The sequence below is a fragment of the Leguminivora glycinivorella genome, chromosome 16 (assembly GCF_023078275.1).
Source record: "Leguminivora glycinivorella isolate SPB_JAAS2020 chromosome 16, LegGlyc_1.1, whole genome shotgun sequence".
NCBI classification, from domain to species: Eukaryota; Metazoa; Arthropoda; class Insecta; order Lepidoptera; family Tortricidae; genus Leguminivora; species Leguminivora glycinivorella.
The window spans coordinates 4,076,163-4,095,760 of NC_062986.1; the positions used below are offsets into that span (position 1 = coordinate 4,076,163).

Consider the following 19,598-nt stretch of genomic DNA (forward strand, 5'->3'; position numbering starts at 1 on the left):
TATTTGTAAAAAATTAAATACGTCACTAGGTGATCTAAAATTTATAGAGGTAAGTTGGCATATTTTTTACTAAATGTTAGTATATAAATATTATATGTTAAATGAATACATTCACTGTTTTCGTTGGTAGTTTGTGAGAACTGAGTGAGCACATGTATGACTGTATCTTTTGATTTATCTTTTTACAAATTCAGAGATTCGTTTTACAATTGTTTTAGAACTTTTACTAAATGATCAGCATATTTTTTTTTATTTTCGGAAGGTGCTCACTCAATCCACACGCACACTTTAATGTTTGGTAATTTTGATGTCTTATTTAATGAAATTTTTGACATGACGGAGGCAAGATCACTATAGATATACCTAACAATCTCTTGAATATAATAATCCAAGTGACAAACATAATATAATGATTATGTACTTGCATCAAAGGTCACTTTTACATTACGCACGCAAATCTGTCACTAATCCTTAATTTGACAATGTTCTTTCAGATTCTTTCAATTTCAATGGCTGGTCAATCTCTCGAGTGGACTTGGTTGGTTTGTAAATTTAGAAAATGAAACCAAATTATATCACAATAAAAAATTTAATATCTATATAACATAACATCGACCATAACCGTTCAATGAAACGACTGTATAGTATATTACAATATGTAAAATAATGGTTAGGCTACATGGCTTGCCAATTTCGATACCTGACGGCCATAAAAATATTTAATACTATAATTTATTGTGAGATAAAATAACGACTTATTTACAAGAGCACATTTTCATGACAATACAATAAAAAATGACGTGAAAATATCACTTTCTGGAACAAAAATACAACACAAACGAAAGTCGCCCTATGTCAAAGTCGTAAGATTGAGTACAGGCGTATTAGAATTTCAGATGTTCGATTTGTTTAGAAATTAATCTAATCTGTCAGTGTCAAAAAGGACATTCAAATTAAAATGTCAGTTTTGAGATTGACAGATCAGTTTTAAAACAGATCAAATAAGTAAAATTCGAATACGGCTGGTGTGTCAAAGTCACTTGGGCGTCATCCATATATTACGTCACAGTGTAGGGGGGGGGGGGGGTCATACTTAATGTGACAATCCCTGTTAAAGGGATACAAAAAAGCGTGACATAGAGGGGGGGGGGGGGGAGGAGGGGTTCAAAAACCTGAAATTTGGTGTGACGTAATATGTGGATGATCCCTTGCCAAGCACAGGCGAGCATCGAGTTGGCTAGTAGAAGTGGTTAAAAGTGGCTTCAGCATAAGTTGAATTCATAAAAAATAATTGTTTTAGATATTTAAAGCATTTTATGACCTGCATTGCATGCTAGTCGTCAAACCAAATTTCATAGAACAAACACGAGATAAGGACAACCTATGCTGGCGCCATTAACAGAAGTCCAACACAATTTATAATCCAACCAGAAATTGTAGAAATTTAGTGGCAACAAGTGTTACCCTTTTCAAATCAATATACAGCGCGTAAACGTAATAAGGGCGATAAATGAAACCAGGCATATAATTCAATATTGTTTTCATTAATTAAGAGGTGTTTTTGAGTTACTCTTAATTTTCACCCCATAATGAATTTTTGAAATTTTTTCCAGCAGCAATGTACTGTAAACGTGGTTGCGATGACAATCAATGACAACTGTCAACGAGCGTTTAACGCGAGTGTGTTTGCATTACGTTGCGGGTCGAATTAATTTGTAATATAAATTAATTTGTAAAAGTTATGTAATTCCATTTTTTATGTCCTATACTCACCACCGTTAAGAGGTTCGCCCGTATTAGGTTTACACCCTGTATATATTATGGAAACAGGATAACACTACAAATACTACAATGTTATTTCCACAATTTCTTCAGGCTGTAGCCCATCAAACAAATGCAATGTGATGGAAAGTTTGCATGCAAAGTCCCTAGGACTGTTTTACATGGTACAATATCTAGCATGCTAGTTTCATTGCAATACGTCGTTTAATCTGCCGGCTGAATAGTATGTAATGTAATGTATCTAGTCTGCAATGTATCTATACTCTGTACTTTTAGGTATTTGAAAGAACGTAAACAAATAATTTGTAAATTTTCGGGTAGTCACACAAAATTAAATGGCGTCAGTCCATTGGGACTATTTCGCCAGTGTCAAGGTGATATGAGCTAATTATTATTAATTTTGGTACGGTAAGTACGACAGTCTACGGTGAATTAGCACTTGTAAATTGATAGCTAGATTTTACAAGAGCATGTGGACTACCGGCCGTTGATGACAAAAAAGTGGCTAATGCGTTTCGTTTCATTAATTCTTCATCAGCTTCTCACTACAACATTAGTTTACTGCATAATAAGCTATCGATATTACACTTTAAGAAATATTATTGAGTAAAAGAAAAATAAATTATTATAGAGCGCTCGAACCGGAAGTCCTTTAACCTTCTTATGGTCGTGTAATATTTTTCATTTACCTTCAACTGGCGTAAGGAGCCTGAGGGTAGATTTTGTTTACTATTATTTAAATACCTAAAGATATACCCATATTCACAAACATTTACTAAAATTATCAAGCCGATAAAGATCGTGTGTCCCTTTCCGACTTATTGGTGTGTGAGAAAGGGACAAACGAACTTTATCGGCTTGATGATTTTAGTGAACGTTTAATAATAAGGGGGACAGAGTATACAGACTATAAAAGTTCATTAGACTGCGCGATCTTGCATACGATTTTTACATTGCGGACTCATTACATGCAATGACGCTCGAAACGCTCATAAATATACAAGCACGCACTCTTGACAATTGGGTAAGTAAAGTTTCCTGAAGATAGGCAAATATATTTTTCTGATAGAATACGTTAACGATCACTAAAAGGCGGATCTTTTATTTTTATTTCGTTTAATTTATTTATTATCTTATTTTAAGTGGCTGAATGATTTTTGTGAAATTTAATAGAAGATGAGGTGACAATGCCTTTGCGCGTGCTGAATTATAAGAAATTAGAAAAAAAAAACAATGATACCTAAGTGACACTGACATTTGACATAGCTTTTTTTTCTAATTTCATACATTCAGCACGAGGAAAGGCAATCACCTCATCTGCTATTAAATTTAACAAACGCCATTTCGATCACTTAAAAAAAGATAATAAATAAATTATACGAAATAGAAAAAAAGTCTCCTTTCCGTGATCGTTAATAACGTATTCTATGAGAAAAATATATTTGCCTATCTTCAGAAAACTTTACCTACCCAATAGAGACGTGTTCCGATATTTATGAGAGCCTTGGCAGCTCCGATATATCTGATGGCGATTGTACTACAATGTAATGAGACTCGCATGCTCGCACCGTGTAAATGGGCCCGCGTGTGCTCGCAAGCGGGAGCCAGGTATCGGGCTAAAGGTACGTTTACATGAAGTCGTCGTAATCCTCGTCGTAGTTGCCGTAGGCGTCGTATTGGTTCAGGTGAGCCTGGAACGAGGAAAGACATAGTTATAGTCTGACATAGATATTTTTATACCACGTCGGTGGCAAACAGGTATACGGTCCGCCTGATGGAAAGCGGTCACCATAACCTATGGACGCAAGCAACTCAAGTTGTCACGTGCGCGTTGCCGACCCATTAGAAATTTGTACACTCCTTTTTTGAAGAACCCCATAATGTAGTTCATCGGGAATACCTCGACAGGGAGCCCATTCCACAGCCGGAGCGTTCGTGGGAGGGAATATTTAACTTTATATGGAGCTAGCTGTGTAGGCGCTGGTGGCCTAGCGTTAAGAGCGTGCGACTTTCAATCCGGAGGTCACGGGTTCGAACCCCGGCCCGTACCACTGAGTTTTTCTGAACTTAAGTGCGAAATATCGCCAATATAGTGATATTTGCCAGTCGCTTTTACGGTGAAAGAAAACATCGTGAGGAAACCGGACTAATTCCAATAAGGCTTAGTTTATCCTTTGGGTTGGAAGGTCAGATGGCAGTCGCTTTCGTAAAAACTAGCGCCTACGCCGAATCTTGGGATTAGTTGTCACAGCGGACCCCAGGCTCACATAAGCCGGGATAACGCAAGGAGGATGATGATAGAACTAGCTGTTTTTATTGAGATCCGTTAACTTTAAGGGAAGGTTATTTAGGTATATTACAACTAATTTCACTAAGAAACTAGTGTCCTCTTAATGCTATATAATTATTGTAGGAGTAATTCTATTTATGGGTTATTTGCTATAAATAATTATTGTAGGGGTAATTCTATGGGTTAAATTGTGGCGTAGGCGAGAGGCTGGCAACCTGTCACTGCAATGTCACAGTTTCGTTTTCTTTCAACCCTTTATATGCCAAGAGTGTCACTGAAGCTTAAGTAGTTTCATGTGCTCTGCCTACCCCTTTATACAGGCGTGATCGTATGTATGTATTCTATTTCTCTTGCTATTACTGTATGATCAGAAATTGGGTTAAAAACACGATCTTCATCAAGTATTTGTCAGAAGATAGATAGATAGATATACGTTTATTTGTTTGTCACAATACACACAGAATACACAAAAGAAATAAGTTACAAAAAAGAATTAGAATACATAATAAGCAAATTGGAAAACAGGAAATTACACAGATTTTTACAATAGCGTACTATGATACTGTGCGCGTCGCAACAAGACAAAAGGGTCACGGCTCAGTATTACGCTACGCCCTGAGGCAGCAGCACTGATATTCTGCCGGAACCGGATCAGATCACGATAACACATAATTGATTGAATAAGAAATATTGTAAAGAGATGAAATTATATACCTAAAATATCTATAAATAATTGGCTATGAAACAGAAGACCGTCGTGGGGTATCATCATTTCACACAGCATAGGCAAGAGGCTGGCAACCTGTCACTGCGATGTCACAATTTCGTTTTCTTTCAACCATTTAATAGGCTAGTTTCCTATACTTAAAATATTTTACGCAGGGGGCCGATTTTTGAGTCTCACGGCCGGCGTTCGAATTCAGAAAATTGTCACTGAAAATAATAGGCAATTCACCGTTTTCAACCGGTATTTTAGTGACAATGAGACTCAAAAATCGGCCCCCAGTACACAAAATAAAGCACCACAAAATTAATGTGGACAGTAGTTATGTTTAAACATAATTTCTATTTATAAGTCAAAGAGTAAGATATAAAAATGAATTGACCGTGACGTCACTCCCCAGTATTTCATAGTAATTCCGTATTAGCAAATAGTTTTGACAGTTCTTAAAAAGAAGCTGATTTGACTAGTAGGAAACTAGCCTATTGCCAAGAGTGGCACTGAAACTTGAGTAGTTTCATGTGCTCTGCCTACCCCATTAAGGGATACAGGCCTGATTATAAGTATGTAAACTGAAATAAATGTCATATACAAAGAAAAAAATACCAAGGCCTCCAAGAGTCCAATGCTGGATACGAACCAGCGTACTCCGTGATATTTAATATTTTCTATATAATATATTTTCATATTTTGAGTTAATATTTTCTATAAAAATACTTTAATTTGTTTTTACCTCCCGACGCAAAAACGACAGGGTGTTATAAGTTTGATGTGTCTGTCTGTCAAGTCTGTGTGTGTCTGTCTGTGGCATCGTAGCTCCCGAACGGATGAACAGATTTAGATTGAGTTTTTGTTTCAAATCTGAGTTACTTGGGAGTGTTCTTAGCCATGTTTCATGAAAATCTGTCACTAAATCGGGGGTTTTTTAAAATTTTATTTTTGTGGTTAGGCGAGTGTATGTATAGCAAAAGAGGATCGACTATTATAGAGAGTTACTGTCAAAGTAAAATGTGTAATCGCAGTGTATCTCTCGACATAAGCTTAAAACTTTTGAACCTCAGTTTTGACAATTTGGCCTATATTGTTAGCATGATATGTGTGAAAATGTCGAATATTAATATTAGCGCCATCTATCCGAGCGTTCCCCAAAGGTGTAACGCCATTTAGGCCACCGTACCTTTTTCTCTATGGATTTGAGATACGTTTTTTTCCTAGATTTTATCCGTCTATACGGAGTTACATATTTGGTATAGCGAAAGCTTAGAAAAAAAGATAATGAAACTTACATTGTCCCCCTCCACTTTTAATTTGGCTTTGCCCTTGCCCTTGTTGGGCTTCTTGCCCTTGTCATTCTTCTCTGCCTTCTGCTTCTCGATGTACAGGTTGTCCACGGTCAGCTTTATCCTCTTGATGTCAAGGGAGGACACTGAAATTCGTTTAAAAGATTTTAGATATAATTTACAATCAGAAGGTCATCCGTTCAAACCCCAGTCCGTTAGCAATGATTTGGAAGTTATGTGCGAAATTTAAAAACGGCTAAGGAGTGGAACTCACTTCCTGCAAATCTAGTTCCAGCCCACTATACTTGGATCTTTTAAATCAAAAATTCAAAACTGAATAACGTACAGTGGGGCAAATCTCAACTGGGGGACAATTGTAACTGATCCATTATTTCCATTATTACACTATGATGTTGAGTTCTACATGTATCCACTCAACACGCCTACCATTTATAAACGGTGGACAATCTATAAACATTGTAAAACACGGAAAAAATGGATCAGGTACATTTGCCCCCCAGTTGGGATTTGCCCTGCTGTACCTTAGGAGTGGGACCAGTGGGTCCCACCGCGAGCTAGTAAACTATGAGCTATCGGCTATAAAAACGAACAAAAGATAATCACTCGATAAGTGTGGTGTTTAATATTAAAAACTTACTTTGAACAACAATATTCTTAACGAGCTCATCAGCGAACTCCGGGAACTCATCCCTGGCCTTATATAGGGTGATCTTCTTGACGAGCAGCTCGGCAAACTCTGTAAACTCCTCCTTTGTAGTCGGGTTGAAGCTGTCTATCTTGCCGACTCCGGCTTCTGTGAGTCCTGAAGGGAATAACACGATTCAAGTTATATTTAAATTACAGATATTTGTTCCTGAGTCATGGATGCTTTCTATGTATATAAGTATTTGTATATTATATACTAGCTTTTGCCAGCGGCTTCGCTCGCGTTAGAAAGAGACAAAAAGTAGCCTATGTCACTTCACTTCTCATCCCTTCAACTATCTCCACTTAAAAAATAACGTCAATACGTCGCTCCGTTTTGCCGTGACGGACAAACAAACAGACACACATAGGTACTTTCCCATTTATAGTATGGATATCGTTGTCTGAGTAACCACAACACCAGCCTTCTTGAGCTTACCGTGGGACTCAGTCAGTCTGTGTAAGTAAGTATGTCCTATAATATTTATTTATTTATAACTGTCAGATCAAAAACCATGGTAAGACTTTTAGAATTTTTATTTTGAACACAATGATTTTGCAATAATATGAAGTTTAGACCTGATGCCTTGTTTCTAATGCATAATAACAAAATTAAAAGTAGGGTAAATTGCCACTGATCAAAGTGGCGTGTATTAAAAATGAACTATGTATGTATATTGATAAACAAAATTCATTTTAGCATAACTTAGGCAGTTACTAATAATTTAACTAAGACATTATAAATTGAAGGCCACCAGTGGGCCTTGTCGTTTTTTCTTTCGTGTTACTACTTGAAAAGAAAACAAATCAAAAAAAATATTCAATAAAATAATTTGATTTGTTCCCTAGTTGTCTAGTTGTTAACTAAAACATGTTTGCTTTTATGAAAACATGTCTGCATTTACCGATTGCCGCGCTAGAACGTCGTAAAACCTGTTAACAAATTAGCCGAGTCCACACAGAGCCTGACAATGTCCTAGCGAGGCAAAAATGCTAGATAGATGTGCGTCGCCTGAGACAATGTGTTTTTGCTCGGCCGAGCAACCTGCCTCGTGCCTGTACAGGCTAGATGGACGACTACATTGAACGTTTGCCGTGTGAGCACATTGCCTCGCGACCTGCCTCCTCGTAGTGTGAACCCGACTAATCGGTGTACATCGTTTAATATAAAAACAACACAAAATACAAGTAATGCTTACCAAAGGTCTCCATGGCCAGACGGAGGTCGGATTCCTCCTGCAGCTTCTGTCTCTTGAGCTTCTCGGCAAGCTTCTGTTCGGGCGTCATCTCCGCCTCCGCCTTCTCGGCCGCCAGGCGCTCGGCCTTCTCGCGTTCCAGACGCTGGAAGTAATATATATAATAAATAAATATTTGGAGACATTTTGTGTATCTTGTGTTTAGTGTGTCAATGTTAAACACTCAAAATTAGGAGACATTCCGCAAACCTACGCTCAGATGGCGCTACTACAGCGAACATAACCTGACAGGGAAGCAAAATATCAACCATGGTTCGAGGTAGGCACTCTGTACTCAAACCGCCTTGATACACTGATGACTCAGAAAAAACTTGCCAAAGAAGCTGTTATACATCAAGAATGTGCTTTTCAATATGCGAGGGCCAAAAGATTAGGTCTTCTTTCTGGATGTTCCCAGATCTCTGTAGATCATTTTAGAATGCTCCAGAGCTAAAGGTGATACCCTTCTCGACACCTACTCGTATATGTATTCTGAAAGAGTCTAGAACATTGTGAGAACGTATCCTAAGTGAACGCAACGAATGCTATCTCCTTCTTACAGGTCGATCTCGCTCACTCTCGTTTTGAAGCTAGAAATTAATGGCCGACTGAGATTATTAGAAATATTAAATAAAGTGCTTATTAATTAATTAGTCTTTATTTCAATACATCATAGTGGCGACGAGAACAGTTGTAACACTTAAAAATAAATTAACCACTTGATTTCGGTGAAATAAGTGTGATGTGAAGCGAACGAACTCGGTGCTCGATACGAACCGGCGTGATGGTGCATTGTTTTCATGTAAAAAGTAACCTATAAAACAACAAATGAGTAAAATTACGGAAGATAGTAGTCTTGAAGAGATAATTGAAGAATTTAACAAAGGAAAAAAAGGATTTATTTACTACTGTAACAAAGAACAATTATTACAATTGGCGAACTACTTAAAACTTGACAGTGAAAATAAGACCGTGGAACAACTTCGAAAAATCATAAGTGAAAAACTAAAACCGCAAAATCCACCACAAAAAACAATGTCAAACAATGACACAAATATTAAACCTTTTGATGGCTCAAATTGGGAGGCATTCGAAAAACAGTTACAGTGCTTAATTTTACTAAATGACATACCTGAAGATAAAAAAGTGCCACTACTAATAACAAAATTAACCAGTACGGTTTTCGACAACATTCTGAACATATGTGAACCAGCGTCACCATTGAAAAAGACTTATGATGAGTTGTGCAGTCTTCTTAGAACAAACTACACAAATACAAAAACTCCATCAATCAACAGAGTCGAATTTAGGAAGAGGAATCAAACAGCTAATGAATCAATAGATCAATATATCACAGAATTACGGAAACTAGCCAGAACATGCGGATTCAAGGATATAGAAGATCAAATCAAGGAAAAATTTATTGATGGAATAACTTCCAATGTTGTTAAATTTGAATTATTGAAAAATGCTGATTTTACACTAGACAAATTAGTGATTTTGGCTCGCAGCATTGAGGCCGCGGTGAAGACATCTGGTACAACAGAGACTACAGAATCAAAGAATGTTACACCTATGTTTAAGAACTCCGTAAACTATAGAAACACAAACAGCAACAGACGAGGACAGGGACGTGGAGGACCGGCAAGTGGAAACTCAAGAATGTGCTATTGTTGTGGAAAAACTAATCATATACGTGCAGAGTGCTCACTACAAAAGAAGTATTGCTCGGAGTGTGGAAGACAGGGACATATATTTAGAATGTGCCCGAACAATAAAATGCGTCGATCCACGAATATAGTCTCGACGGACATACAAAAAGTAGAGGAAGACAGCAATGAAGATTTTTTGGATGGCTCATTACAACCTTTGTTTCAAGAGTATGAAGTTAAATCATTAGGTGTAAGTAAAATACGCCCACAATACTTAACCTTAGATGTCGATGGTAAAAATATAGAGTTCGAGCTAGACACTGGGTCTGAGGTTACTGTAATACCTATCAATTATGTAAAAAAATATTTTCCACATAAAGAAATAATAAAAAGTAACACAATTTTCAAAAATTTTGATCAAAGTTTATCTCTACCCATGGGTATGATTGAGGGTCTTAAAGTAACATTTAACGACATTTGCATTAAAACCACTAGCTTTGTGGGAAAAGAAGTGACACCTTGTATATTAGGTAGGGATTGGTTATACCTACTAAAGCTATGGCCACTTAACTTAGATGCACTACAGAAAATATCACAGTACTATAATACTCAAGAATGTAATTTTAAAACTGTTTCAGAGGCAGAACAACTAATTAGAAGGAAGTTCGCAGAAGTATTCTCTCCCGGCTGGGGAAATTTCCAAGGAGAGGAAATAACTTTAAAATTGAAACCAGGTGCAACTCCCAAATGTCTTCCGGTAAGGCGGGTGCCTTTTGCACTTCAAGACAAGGTAAAAAGTGAAATCTCTAGATTATTGGCTAATGGTAGAATAGAACCAATAGAACACAGTCAATGGGGAACCCCAGTTGTTCCCATTTTGAAACCAGATGGGTCAGTGCGCCTATGTGGGGACTACAAGTTAACCGTTAACCCTAATCTGGAGATTGATCATTTTCCACTACCACATGTAGACGAAATATTTAATTGCTTAAAGAATGGAAAATACTTCTGCGAACTCGATCTGAAAGAGGCTTATTTGCAAGCCCCATTAAGCAAAAAATCACAAGAATGCACTACAATAGTGACGGAGTCGGGAACTTTTAAATACAAATACCTTCCATATGGTGTTAACACCGGCCCCGGGTCGTTTCAAAGATTAATGAGTCACAAATTGGCGAATATCCCTAATGTAATAGTGTTCATAGACAATATATATTTGTCAGGAAAAAACCTTGAATCCACCTTTGACACATTATGTAAAGTCCTAGAAAAATTAAAAGAGTGTGAATTTAAACTTAAACCAGAAAAGTGTAGATTCTTTCAAAGTTATATTGATGTGTTCAGTTATAGAATTAATAGTGATGGAATAAGTGTAATTAAAAAAAATATTGACCCCCTGCTGAGGACACCGCCGCCAACAAATTTGACGTTATTGAAATCATTTCTAGGTAAAATAAACTACTATTCGCGCTTCTTAAACAACATGGCTAGCATTTTGACACCTTTGTATGAGTGTACAAAGAAAAATAAATTTGAATGGACTCCTCAGTGTGAACAAGCGTTTAAAACAATAAAATTAAAACTAGCTTCAGTTCAAAATTTGAGACACTACGATCCAGAATTGCCCTTAATCTTAACATGTGATGCTTCAGATGTTGGAGTGGCAGCGGTGATCTCAAATAGGGAAATAAATGGTACTGTAAGACCAATTGCATTTGCCAGTAAAAAATTAAGTGACACAGAAAAAAAGTATTCAGTAATAGATAAGGAAGCGTTAGCAATCATATTTGGTGTGACAAAATTTTATAACTACACTTATGGGCGCAGTTTTGAACTGGAAACAGACAATGCAGCCTTAGTCAGAATATTTGGACCTAACAAGTCAATACCGAAAATGGCTGCTAAGAGATTACAGCATTACGCAATATTCTTGTCAGCATTTAAATATAAGATAAGACACATTAAAACAAACCTTAATCCAGCAGATTATATGTCCCGTACTGTCGAAGACTGCCATAATGATGTAGAGTTACATAAATTGTGTAAAGAAGGGGATTTAGGAAATATATTTTATACAAACAGTTGTGAATTAGAAGTAGTTGATTGGAAACTAGTAAAGAAAGAAACTACAAAGGATTGTAATCTGTCCACTGTAATACGTTATTTAGTAGATGGATGGCCATGTAAGGAAATGTTAGACACGGACTTATTGCCTTATTTCAACCGAAAGGATGAAATTAGTACTGATAGAGGTTGTCTATTTTGGGGCTACCGGATCATAATTCCACATTCTATACAGAATAAGGTATTACAGGAGACACATAAAAGCCACTTCGGCATTGTAAAAATGAAAGAGATAGCTCGGTCATACTTTTGGTGGCCTGAACTAGATAAACAAATAGAACAAATAAGCAAAAACTGCATAGCTTGTCTAAGTAATAGTAAAAATCCAACAAAAATCGTAAAATTATGGCCAGTGGCGCCATCTACGTGGTACAGACTTCATGCCGATTTTATAGGACCATATAAAAAAAAATGTTTCTAGTAATCATTGATAGTTACTCAAAATGGGCAGAGGCATTTATTATGAACGATATAACCTCGAAAACTACAATAGAAGCTTTTAAAAATGTATTTGCTAGGTATGGTTACCCACATCAGCTAGTTACAGACAATGGCACAAGTTTTACCAGCTTGGAATTTAAGCAGTTTTGCGATTGTACTCAAATTAAACACACATTCTCACCACCGTATCATCCAGCGACAAATGGCGCTGCGGAAAAGTTTGTAGAGACTTTCAAAAGCCATATAACTAAAATCATGGACAGTGGGTACAGCATAACAGCAGCGATGAATCTATTTTTGTCCGATTATCGCTCCACGCCACACAAAAGCAACGGCGTGACGCCAGCTTAATTAATGCTGGGGAGAGAGCTTAGGAACAGATTTTCATTGCTGCGACCACCCCCGGTATCAGATATACAGTATGAAAATAAAATTAAACAAAATAATTATAGCAGTGGTAATCGCAGCATAGATTTTAAAATAGGACAAAGTGTTATGATTAGAGATTATCGGAAGGGTTACAAACCCTGGGTTAAGGGTATTATAGTGCAGGAGTCTGTACCGGAGCAACTTATTTGATTGACGTCAATGGCTCAGTTTGCAAAAGACATGTCAATCAAATGCTTGAATGTGGAGAACAACAAGTAGCTTAATTTATGTTTTTGATTATACTTTTGCTCATTAGCAATATTTCCTGTAAAATAAGATTTATGTTTAAGTATTAAAGGCGGGAGAGTGTGAGAACGTATCCTAAGTGAACGCAACGAATGCTATCTCCTTCTTACAGGTCGATCTCGCTCACTCTCGTTTTGAAGCTAGAAATTAATGGCCGACTGAGATTATTAGAAATATTAAATAAAGTGCTTATTAATTAATTAGTCTTTATTTCAATACATCATAAACATTCAAGAGCATTCCAAAATATTACAGAACATTTTGGAAGTTGTGAATTGGTTGTAGAACAACCCAGATCATTCAGTAATGTAACACTTTCAAACATTGTGGAATATTTTGAAAGATTAAACTGTTCAAAGTCTTATTACCTGAAGGATGTAATGTGAATATCATAACGCTGAAGGTTTAACTCTTAGACATTTCTAGAACAGTCCAGCACATACTAAATGTCCCATAGAGAACTTGAATTTTGGCAATTCTACTGACAATCATCTTGTATTTATAATTATTGTCTTTCACTGAATACACTAAAATTAACTCCGAGAATGAAGCCGGGTACCTCAGTTAGTATTCATTCATACATGTGAGTCTGTAAAATTAACCACTGGGAGTGTTTATACCACTTCCTTGGTGAACACATGCTTTTCAGGCTTTTTTTTAGGTCAGTCAGTATGTTTTTTTCTCCAATAGGTCAATTTTTAAAGATTTTAATTTACATCATACACAACAATTATTACAAAACTATCTAAAGATTATGCAAGCTAATGAAGTAATTATAGTTGAATGAGCAGATAATAGCTCTTTAAAGTCATTACAAAATTATATTACTTAATGTGCATGATAACATTGAATGTAATAAGTGTATTGTTGTTAACAACTTCAACTTTATCATTAAATTCTTTAATTGGGTTAAAGTACAGTTTTTATCCAGTTGTGAACAATAGTATACTGATATTGTAAATATGAAAGTTTTAGATTGTAGATGTACTGTAAAAAAAAATGAAAAGATCTGGGGCCCGTTTCTCGAAAGGTACAAGCCTTGTATTACAAGTGCGCGAACTGTCAAATCGTATGGGTTGTCATGGAAACACACTTGTAATACAAGGCTTGTACCTTTCGAGAAACGGGCCACTGGTAATAAAACCAGAAGATGCCTACTTAAGATTATTTACCAAATTATTTTAATAATCAGGATGGTGTTTTAGATGTAGGTCCTCTCAAGTAGTTTTGAGTTGCGAAATAGTGTTTAAAAACACTTAGTTGCAATTTTTTTATACTAAGTGAAACCTTAATTGATAGTAGCAAGTGTTTTAGCTTTAACAAATTATGAATAATTATTGCCAAGTTCATATTCAAGATATTAATGTGTTTGTTAATAATACAGAGCAAAGCATAATGAAGTAAATATTCAATGGCTAGAGAAAGTTGATAGCTATAATACTAGATCAGAATAACTTAACTGGTTACTACATAATAGAAAGTCAATCTGTTGATCTATTGGCCTAGAATCAAGACAACACGATCAGGCTTGGATTTATTGTAAAAGCATGAGATGAATGTAATTGTGTAATATGTGGGAGCTTAGTGATAAGATATCAAAGCTTATCAGTAAGATCAATCTATTGTACTAGTATGACATCATAATGATTCCAAATGTGTGCTTTATAAACTTCTTCATAGTGAGATACTGTTAATTGTGCAAAGTGAAGAAACATTGCCTATTTATAATACATTTGATGACCATATGGGCCAAGAAAGGACATGACAGTGCCACTCACCTCTTTTTCAGCTATTTTGTCCGCAATTTTCTTCTTGGGCTTAGGTGGCGGCGGCGGCAGCTTCTCTTCGTCCTTCTTTTCCTCCTCCTCGTCCTCCCAGCTCTCCTGCAAACCCCCAGACACAACACGTAAGCAACCATATTGAGGTTATACACAAAATTCTCCCAAGAATTTATCAGAAACACAAAGTTTTGCGTCACTATAAACAATTTGGCAGTGTCAACCGTTACCTTGACGGTCTCTTCCTCGTCCTCGCCCTCCCATTTATTCGAAGATGTCAACGTGGTCGGCAATTTGGGCTCGAAATTTTCCGCATCTGCAAATTAATCCCACAATGACACCACGAAAGTACTACAACGAAAATCAATAAATCAACGCATTCTCGGATCCTTACCCCACGACTCCTCCATGATTGCGGACACTAAATAGCACCAATCTAATTTTGTTACTCGTTTCACGTGAAGACTAAATCAGAGACAGCGAAATGACTCGCCGCAATGCTTTTTATCACAAGATGTCTCCAGGGTCGACACTGAATTTAATAACGATATTCACTAGCGGATTTTGTCAAACGTTCGACGCTTTTCTACTATGACAACGACCGGATTGAGAAACGATGAAGAAATGACATAATTTTGGCGAATTCCCAAAGAAAATAGAATCAGAATTTGATAAGCAAAAATATGACTCCATTGCAGACAGTAATTTCCGAAACACTAAAAAAATTCAATATGGCCGTCCGTCACAATGTTGCCAGTGTTATAAAAATAATCGACTAAATAATCGATTATTCAGGTATCGATCCCAATAAAGGGCCCATTACAACCTCCGGTTCAACCGTGCTCAATACTGTACTGACTAGCCAGTCGTTGTCATTTTTTTGGCCATTTGTTTTTATTTTGTGTATGACCTCAAAATAACCGTGTACGTGTGTTTTATTTATTTTAGAAACCCCCAGATGACGTGTATGTGACATTATCATGATTTCCAAGAAATACGGAGTTTTCGGAGAGGAAAAGCGCGAAGCGGTACCACAGTAGTGATTGAAGATCGAGTCGAGTAGCCATATGCTACATCTGTATAGATATTTCAGTACTAGATGGTAAGCTAAGTATATTTAGTGTACAAGTAGGTGAAGTAGGTAGATTGTGTTACAATGGAACAAAAGTACATGTTTGCAGCGAGGGTGTAAATTGAATCCTGAACGAAGCGAACGATTCTATAATTGAATCCTGAGCGTAGCGAGAGATGACACCCGAATGTTTTATATACTTAATTATTTATGCGATGGCTTTTCTCTTTACCCCACAGTACGCGACATAATCCGAAACCATCAGACATAATTATCGGAGCTATCGAGGTACTCGAAAATATCTGAACACGTATTCAGGCTCCAGTATACCCACACAGTGGCCATGAAGAGCCATGCTTTAGAATCAACTGCAAGCTGAGCTCAAGCAAAATTGCTCTCTCTCTCTCTGGTACTTTAGCTTGAAATTAAAAATTTTAATTTGGAAAAACATCTTATTTTGTTTTTAATATCTTTATTAGGTAAGTATAATTGTGTATCTACGGACTAGCATGCGCAGCGTAGGACGTCCACCCACAAGATGGACAGACGACCTTGTAAAAGTCGCTGGGAGACGCTGGATGCAGGTCGCTTCCTACCGGTATATGGAGGTCCAAAGGGGAAGACTATGATCAGCAATGGACGTCCTATGGCTGATATTATGATGATGATTATGATATGTACGAGGCACGCACAGACGGGTTTCATGCCACTATGTAAATATATATACACACTAGCTTTTACCCGCGGCTTCGCCCGCGTAATAAAAGTATTCATTAAGTTTTTCATTTGGATCCGTAGGGACCGTAGGTTTCTCTGTAGGTATATTTATCTGCGATTATTTCGATTGCACATAATACTTTTGCTTGCAATGATTGTAGAAATATTACACATCGACCACAGCGTAGGTAATTCTATATACGCTGGGGAAACCTTTATAAACATCCCACATAGCCCGTATTTAGACACTATGATCGGTGGGTAAAAAGTACTTTTTTCTATTATCCCTTACAATTTTTTACATTTTGCTTATACTTATCGCAAACGTAATCTTCAAGCAAGCAAACAACGATCGTCTTAGAGCACATTGATTGTAAGAGACCGCCGACCGATTATCCGTATCCCTCTGACGATACCCATATTATCCGTATCCGTATCCGTATCGCTATAGCTATCGCTATCGCTATCGCTAACGCTATCGCTATCCCTATCGCTATCCCTATCGCTATCCCTATCGCTATCCCTATCGCTATCCCTATCGCTATCCTTATCGCTATCCCTATCCCTATCCCTTATTAAGTTCTCGCGCTTTGTACACATATTTAAAGTCACATACAGGTCGAACGCGATTAATTAACATTATTTTTACCTTTTTTCCCAACGTTTCGGCCAGGTTGCACTGGCCGTGGTCGCGGAAGACTGACGTCCCAGCAAAATGTCACCGGAGATGTAAACAACACAAAACTACCCGATATTAATTTATATAAATGTTCGGGGTAGACAAATAAATATAATCTACCCGCTTTTAGTTAATGTTTATTTTAAAGGTAAAAATAATGTTAATTAATCGCGTTCGACCTGTATGTGACTTTAAATATATGTTTAATGATTTCTTATCAAGTGCTAAAATATAAAGTTTCATGGTTTTATCATTTAAAATTAAGAAATCCCATACAAACTTTCAACCTCTTTTTCAACCCCTTCATCCCTTTTTTTCGAAATAAAAAGTAGCCTATGTTCTGTCTCAGGGTCTAAAGATTGTCTGTTCCAAATTTCATCAAAATCAGTTGCGTGGTTTAAGCGGGAAAGCGTAACAGACAGACAGACAGACAGACAGACAGACAGACAGACAGACCGACAGACAGAGTTACTTTCGCATTTATAATAAAAGCTACCCACTTACAAGAAATATTAACGAACCATGACCACAAATAATATAGATTTCTAAGGCAGGTTCAGGTTTCAGCCAGTTATACAATATTCAAAAAATTTTACCATTACTCTGTTAAAAAATAATTAACCAATTAATCTACACAAAATTGACAAAAGAAACAAACTGCAAATGCCCAACACCATACAACACAAATGCCTCACAGCCTTCGTCGTGCTTGTTCCATTATCAGATGTACTACTGGATCCCAAGCCGGTGGTAAAGTAAAGCCATCCTCTCTATTAAAGTTTGGATATTTCTTGATCTCAATGGCCTCTCGCAACATTCTGGGTATATATCGCTTCTCCTTAGCGAGAACCAGAGGCTTGTCAAACTTTATAGCATGATTGACTTTATCCATGACATGTTCAGAGACTGCAGACCTTTGCCGACGGTGCTTGACATCCGCTATGTGTTCCTTCACCCGTGTGGAAATGCTTCGTTTCGTCTGTCCCACATATGACAGCCCGCACTCACAGTCTAGCCTGTACACTCCCGCGCTTTGTAGAGGAGTTTGACATTTCACAGGCCTCAGGAATTGGGACATCTTCTTCATAGGCTTGAAATAAGTTTTAATAGAAGCCCGTTTCAAGATGTGGCTGATCCTATCTGTGACCCCTCTAACAAAGGGGAGAATTGCAGGCCGGCGCTCGACTGTAGGGATCTTCAAACGGGCCTTCTGCTTGACACGCGGTATCTTGAGCTCGTTCGCCAACAGCGCCTGCCTGGCATGTCGAAGCTCCGCGGTCAAATGTTGGTCGTCACATATCCTTTGGGCTCTCTGAAACAAAGATTTGCCTACAGTAGCTAGTTGACTGGGATGGTGGTGGGATTTGCCATTTAAGTACCTATCAGTATGAGTAGGTTTTCTATACACAGTGCGACCTAAGCTATTATCAGGATTCCTCAAAATGAGAACATCCAAGAAGGGAAGAGAACAGTCTTTCTCCAATTCCATAGTAAATTGTATTTTACTATGGATAGAATTTAAATGGTCTAAGAAAGTTGAAACATTACTTTTAGGAAGTATAGTAAAAGTGTCATCTACGTATCTTTTAAATATCTTCGGCTGGACGGCAGCCAATGAGAGCGCTCTCTCCTCAAAGTCCTCCATGAAGATGTCGGCGACTACTGGAGACACCGGAGACCCCATTGCCACGCCGTCCACTTGAAGGTAGAATTCACCATTCCATAGCAAGTAGCCCGATGTGAGGCAATGTTCCAACAACTTGGCGTAGTTCTCAGACATGTTCTGCTCTCTCAACCTCTTCTTGACAATTTCAATGCAGTCTTTCACCGGTAGATTCGTAAATAGCGACTGAACATCAAAACTGACCATGATTTCATCATCAGTTAATGTGAGATCTCTAATTTCACTGATGAAATGGTAAGAATCCTTTGTATGAGAGCTGGTGCCACCTCGCAATGGTGAAAGGACTCCCGCTAGGTGCTGAGCCAATTTATACGTAGGAGCATCGATCTGACTCACTATTGGACGTAGCGGAGCATTCGGCTTGTGTATTTTAGGCAATCCATACAACTTCGGAGGCACCGGGCAATCAGGAACTAAACTTGCAACATTAAGATTGAGGCTGTCCGAGTACTCACTAACGCAATTCATTATACGCGATTTAATCCGTTTCCATAGTTTTATTTCATCATATAATAATTGTTTTTTAACGTAGGTATTCAATTAATAATTAATTGTAATGAAAACATTGTTTATATCAAATATATAAATAATAGATCGCTCATAAAATCCATACTGAACACCAGCTAATAATAAATAATAGTTATTTGTTATACAAGGGTGCAAAGTTGTATTTTAACGCCGAGTGTGGAATTGAAAAACGAGCAAGTGAACTTGCGAGTTTTTTAACACACGAGAAGTAAAATACATTTGCACCCGAGTGTAA

General features: G+C 37.3%; 2 protein-coding genes across 2 annotated transcripts; both read right to left on the bottom strand.

Annotated features, from left to right (window-relative positions):
* Window positions 1-2,310: 2,310 nt before the first annotated feature.
* LOC125234966 (eukaryotic translation initiation factor 3 subunit J) lies at window positions 2,311-15,401 on the bottom strand. Its single transcript, XM_048141388.1, has 7 exons — window positions 15,078-15,401; window positions 14,914-14,999; window positions 14,684-14,788; window positions 7,978-8,119; window positions 6,732-6,896; window positions 6,080-6,219; window positions 2,311-3,473 (listed from the first exon to the last, which is right to left on the bottom strand). The coding sequence occupies exons 1-7, from the start codon at window positions 15,091-15,093 to the stop codon at window positions 3,411-3,413; spliced, it is 717 nt and encodes a 238-aa protein (XP_047997345.1). The 5' UTR covers window positions 15,094-15,401; the 3' UTR covers window positions 2,311-3,410.
* Window positions 15,402-17,914: 2,513 nt separating this feature from the next.
* LOC125234765 lies at window positions 17,915-19,287 on the bottom strand (the record flags this gene model as incomplete). The annotated part of the gene is made up of 1 exon (XM_048141155.1): window positions 17,915-19,287. A coding segment is annotated over exon 1 (1,107 nt), but the record flags the coding sequence as incomplete, so codon positions are not given.
* Window positions 19,288-19,598: the final 311 nt, after the last annotated feature.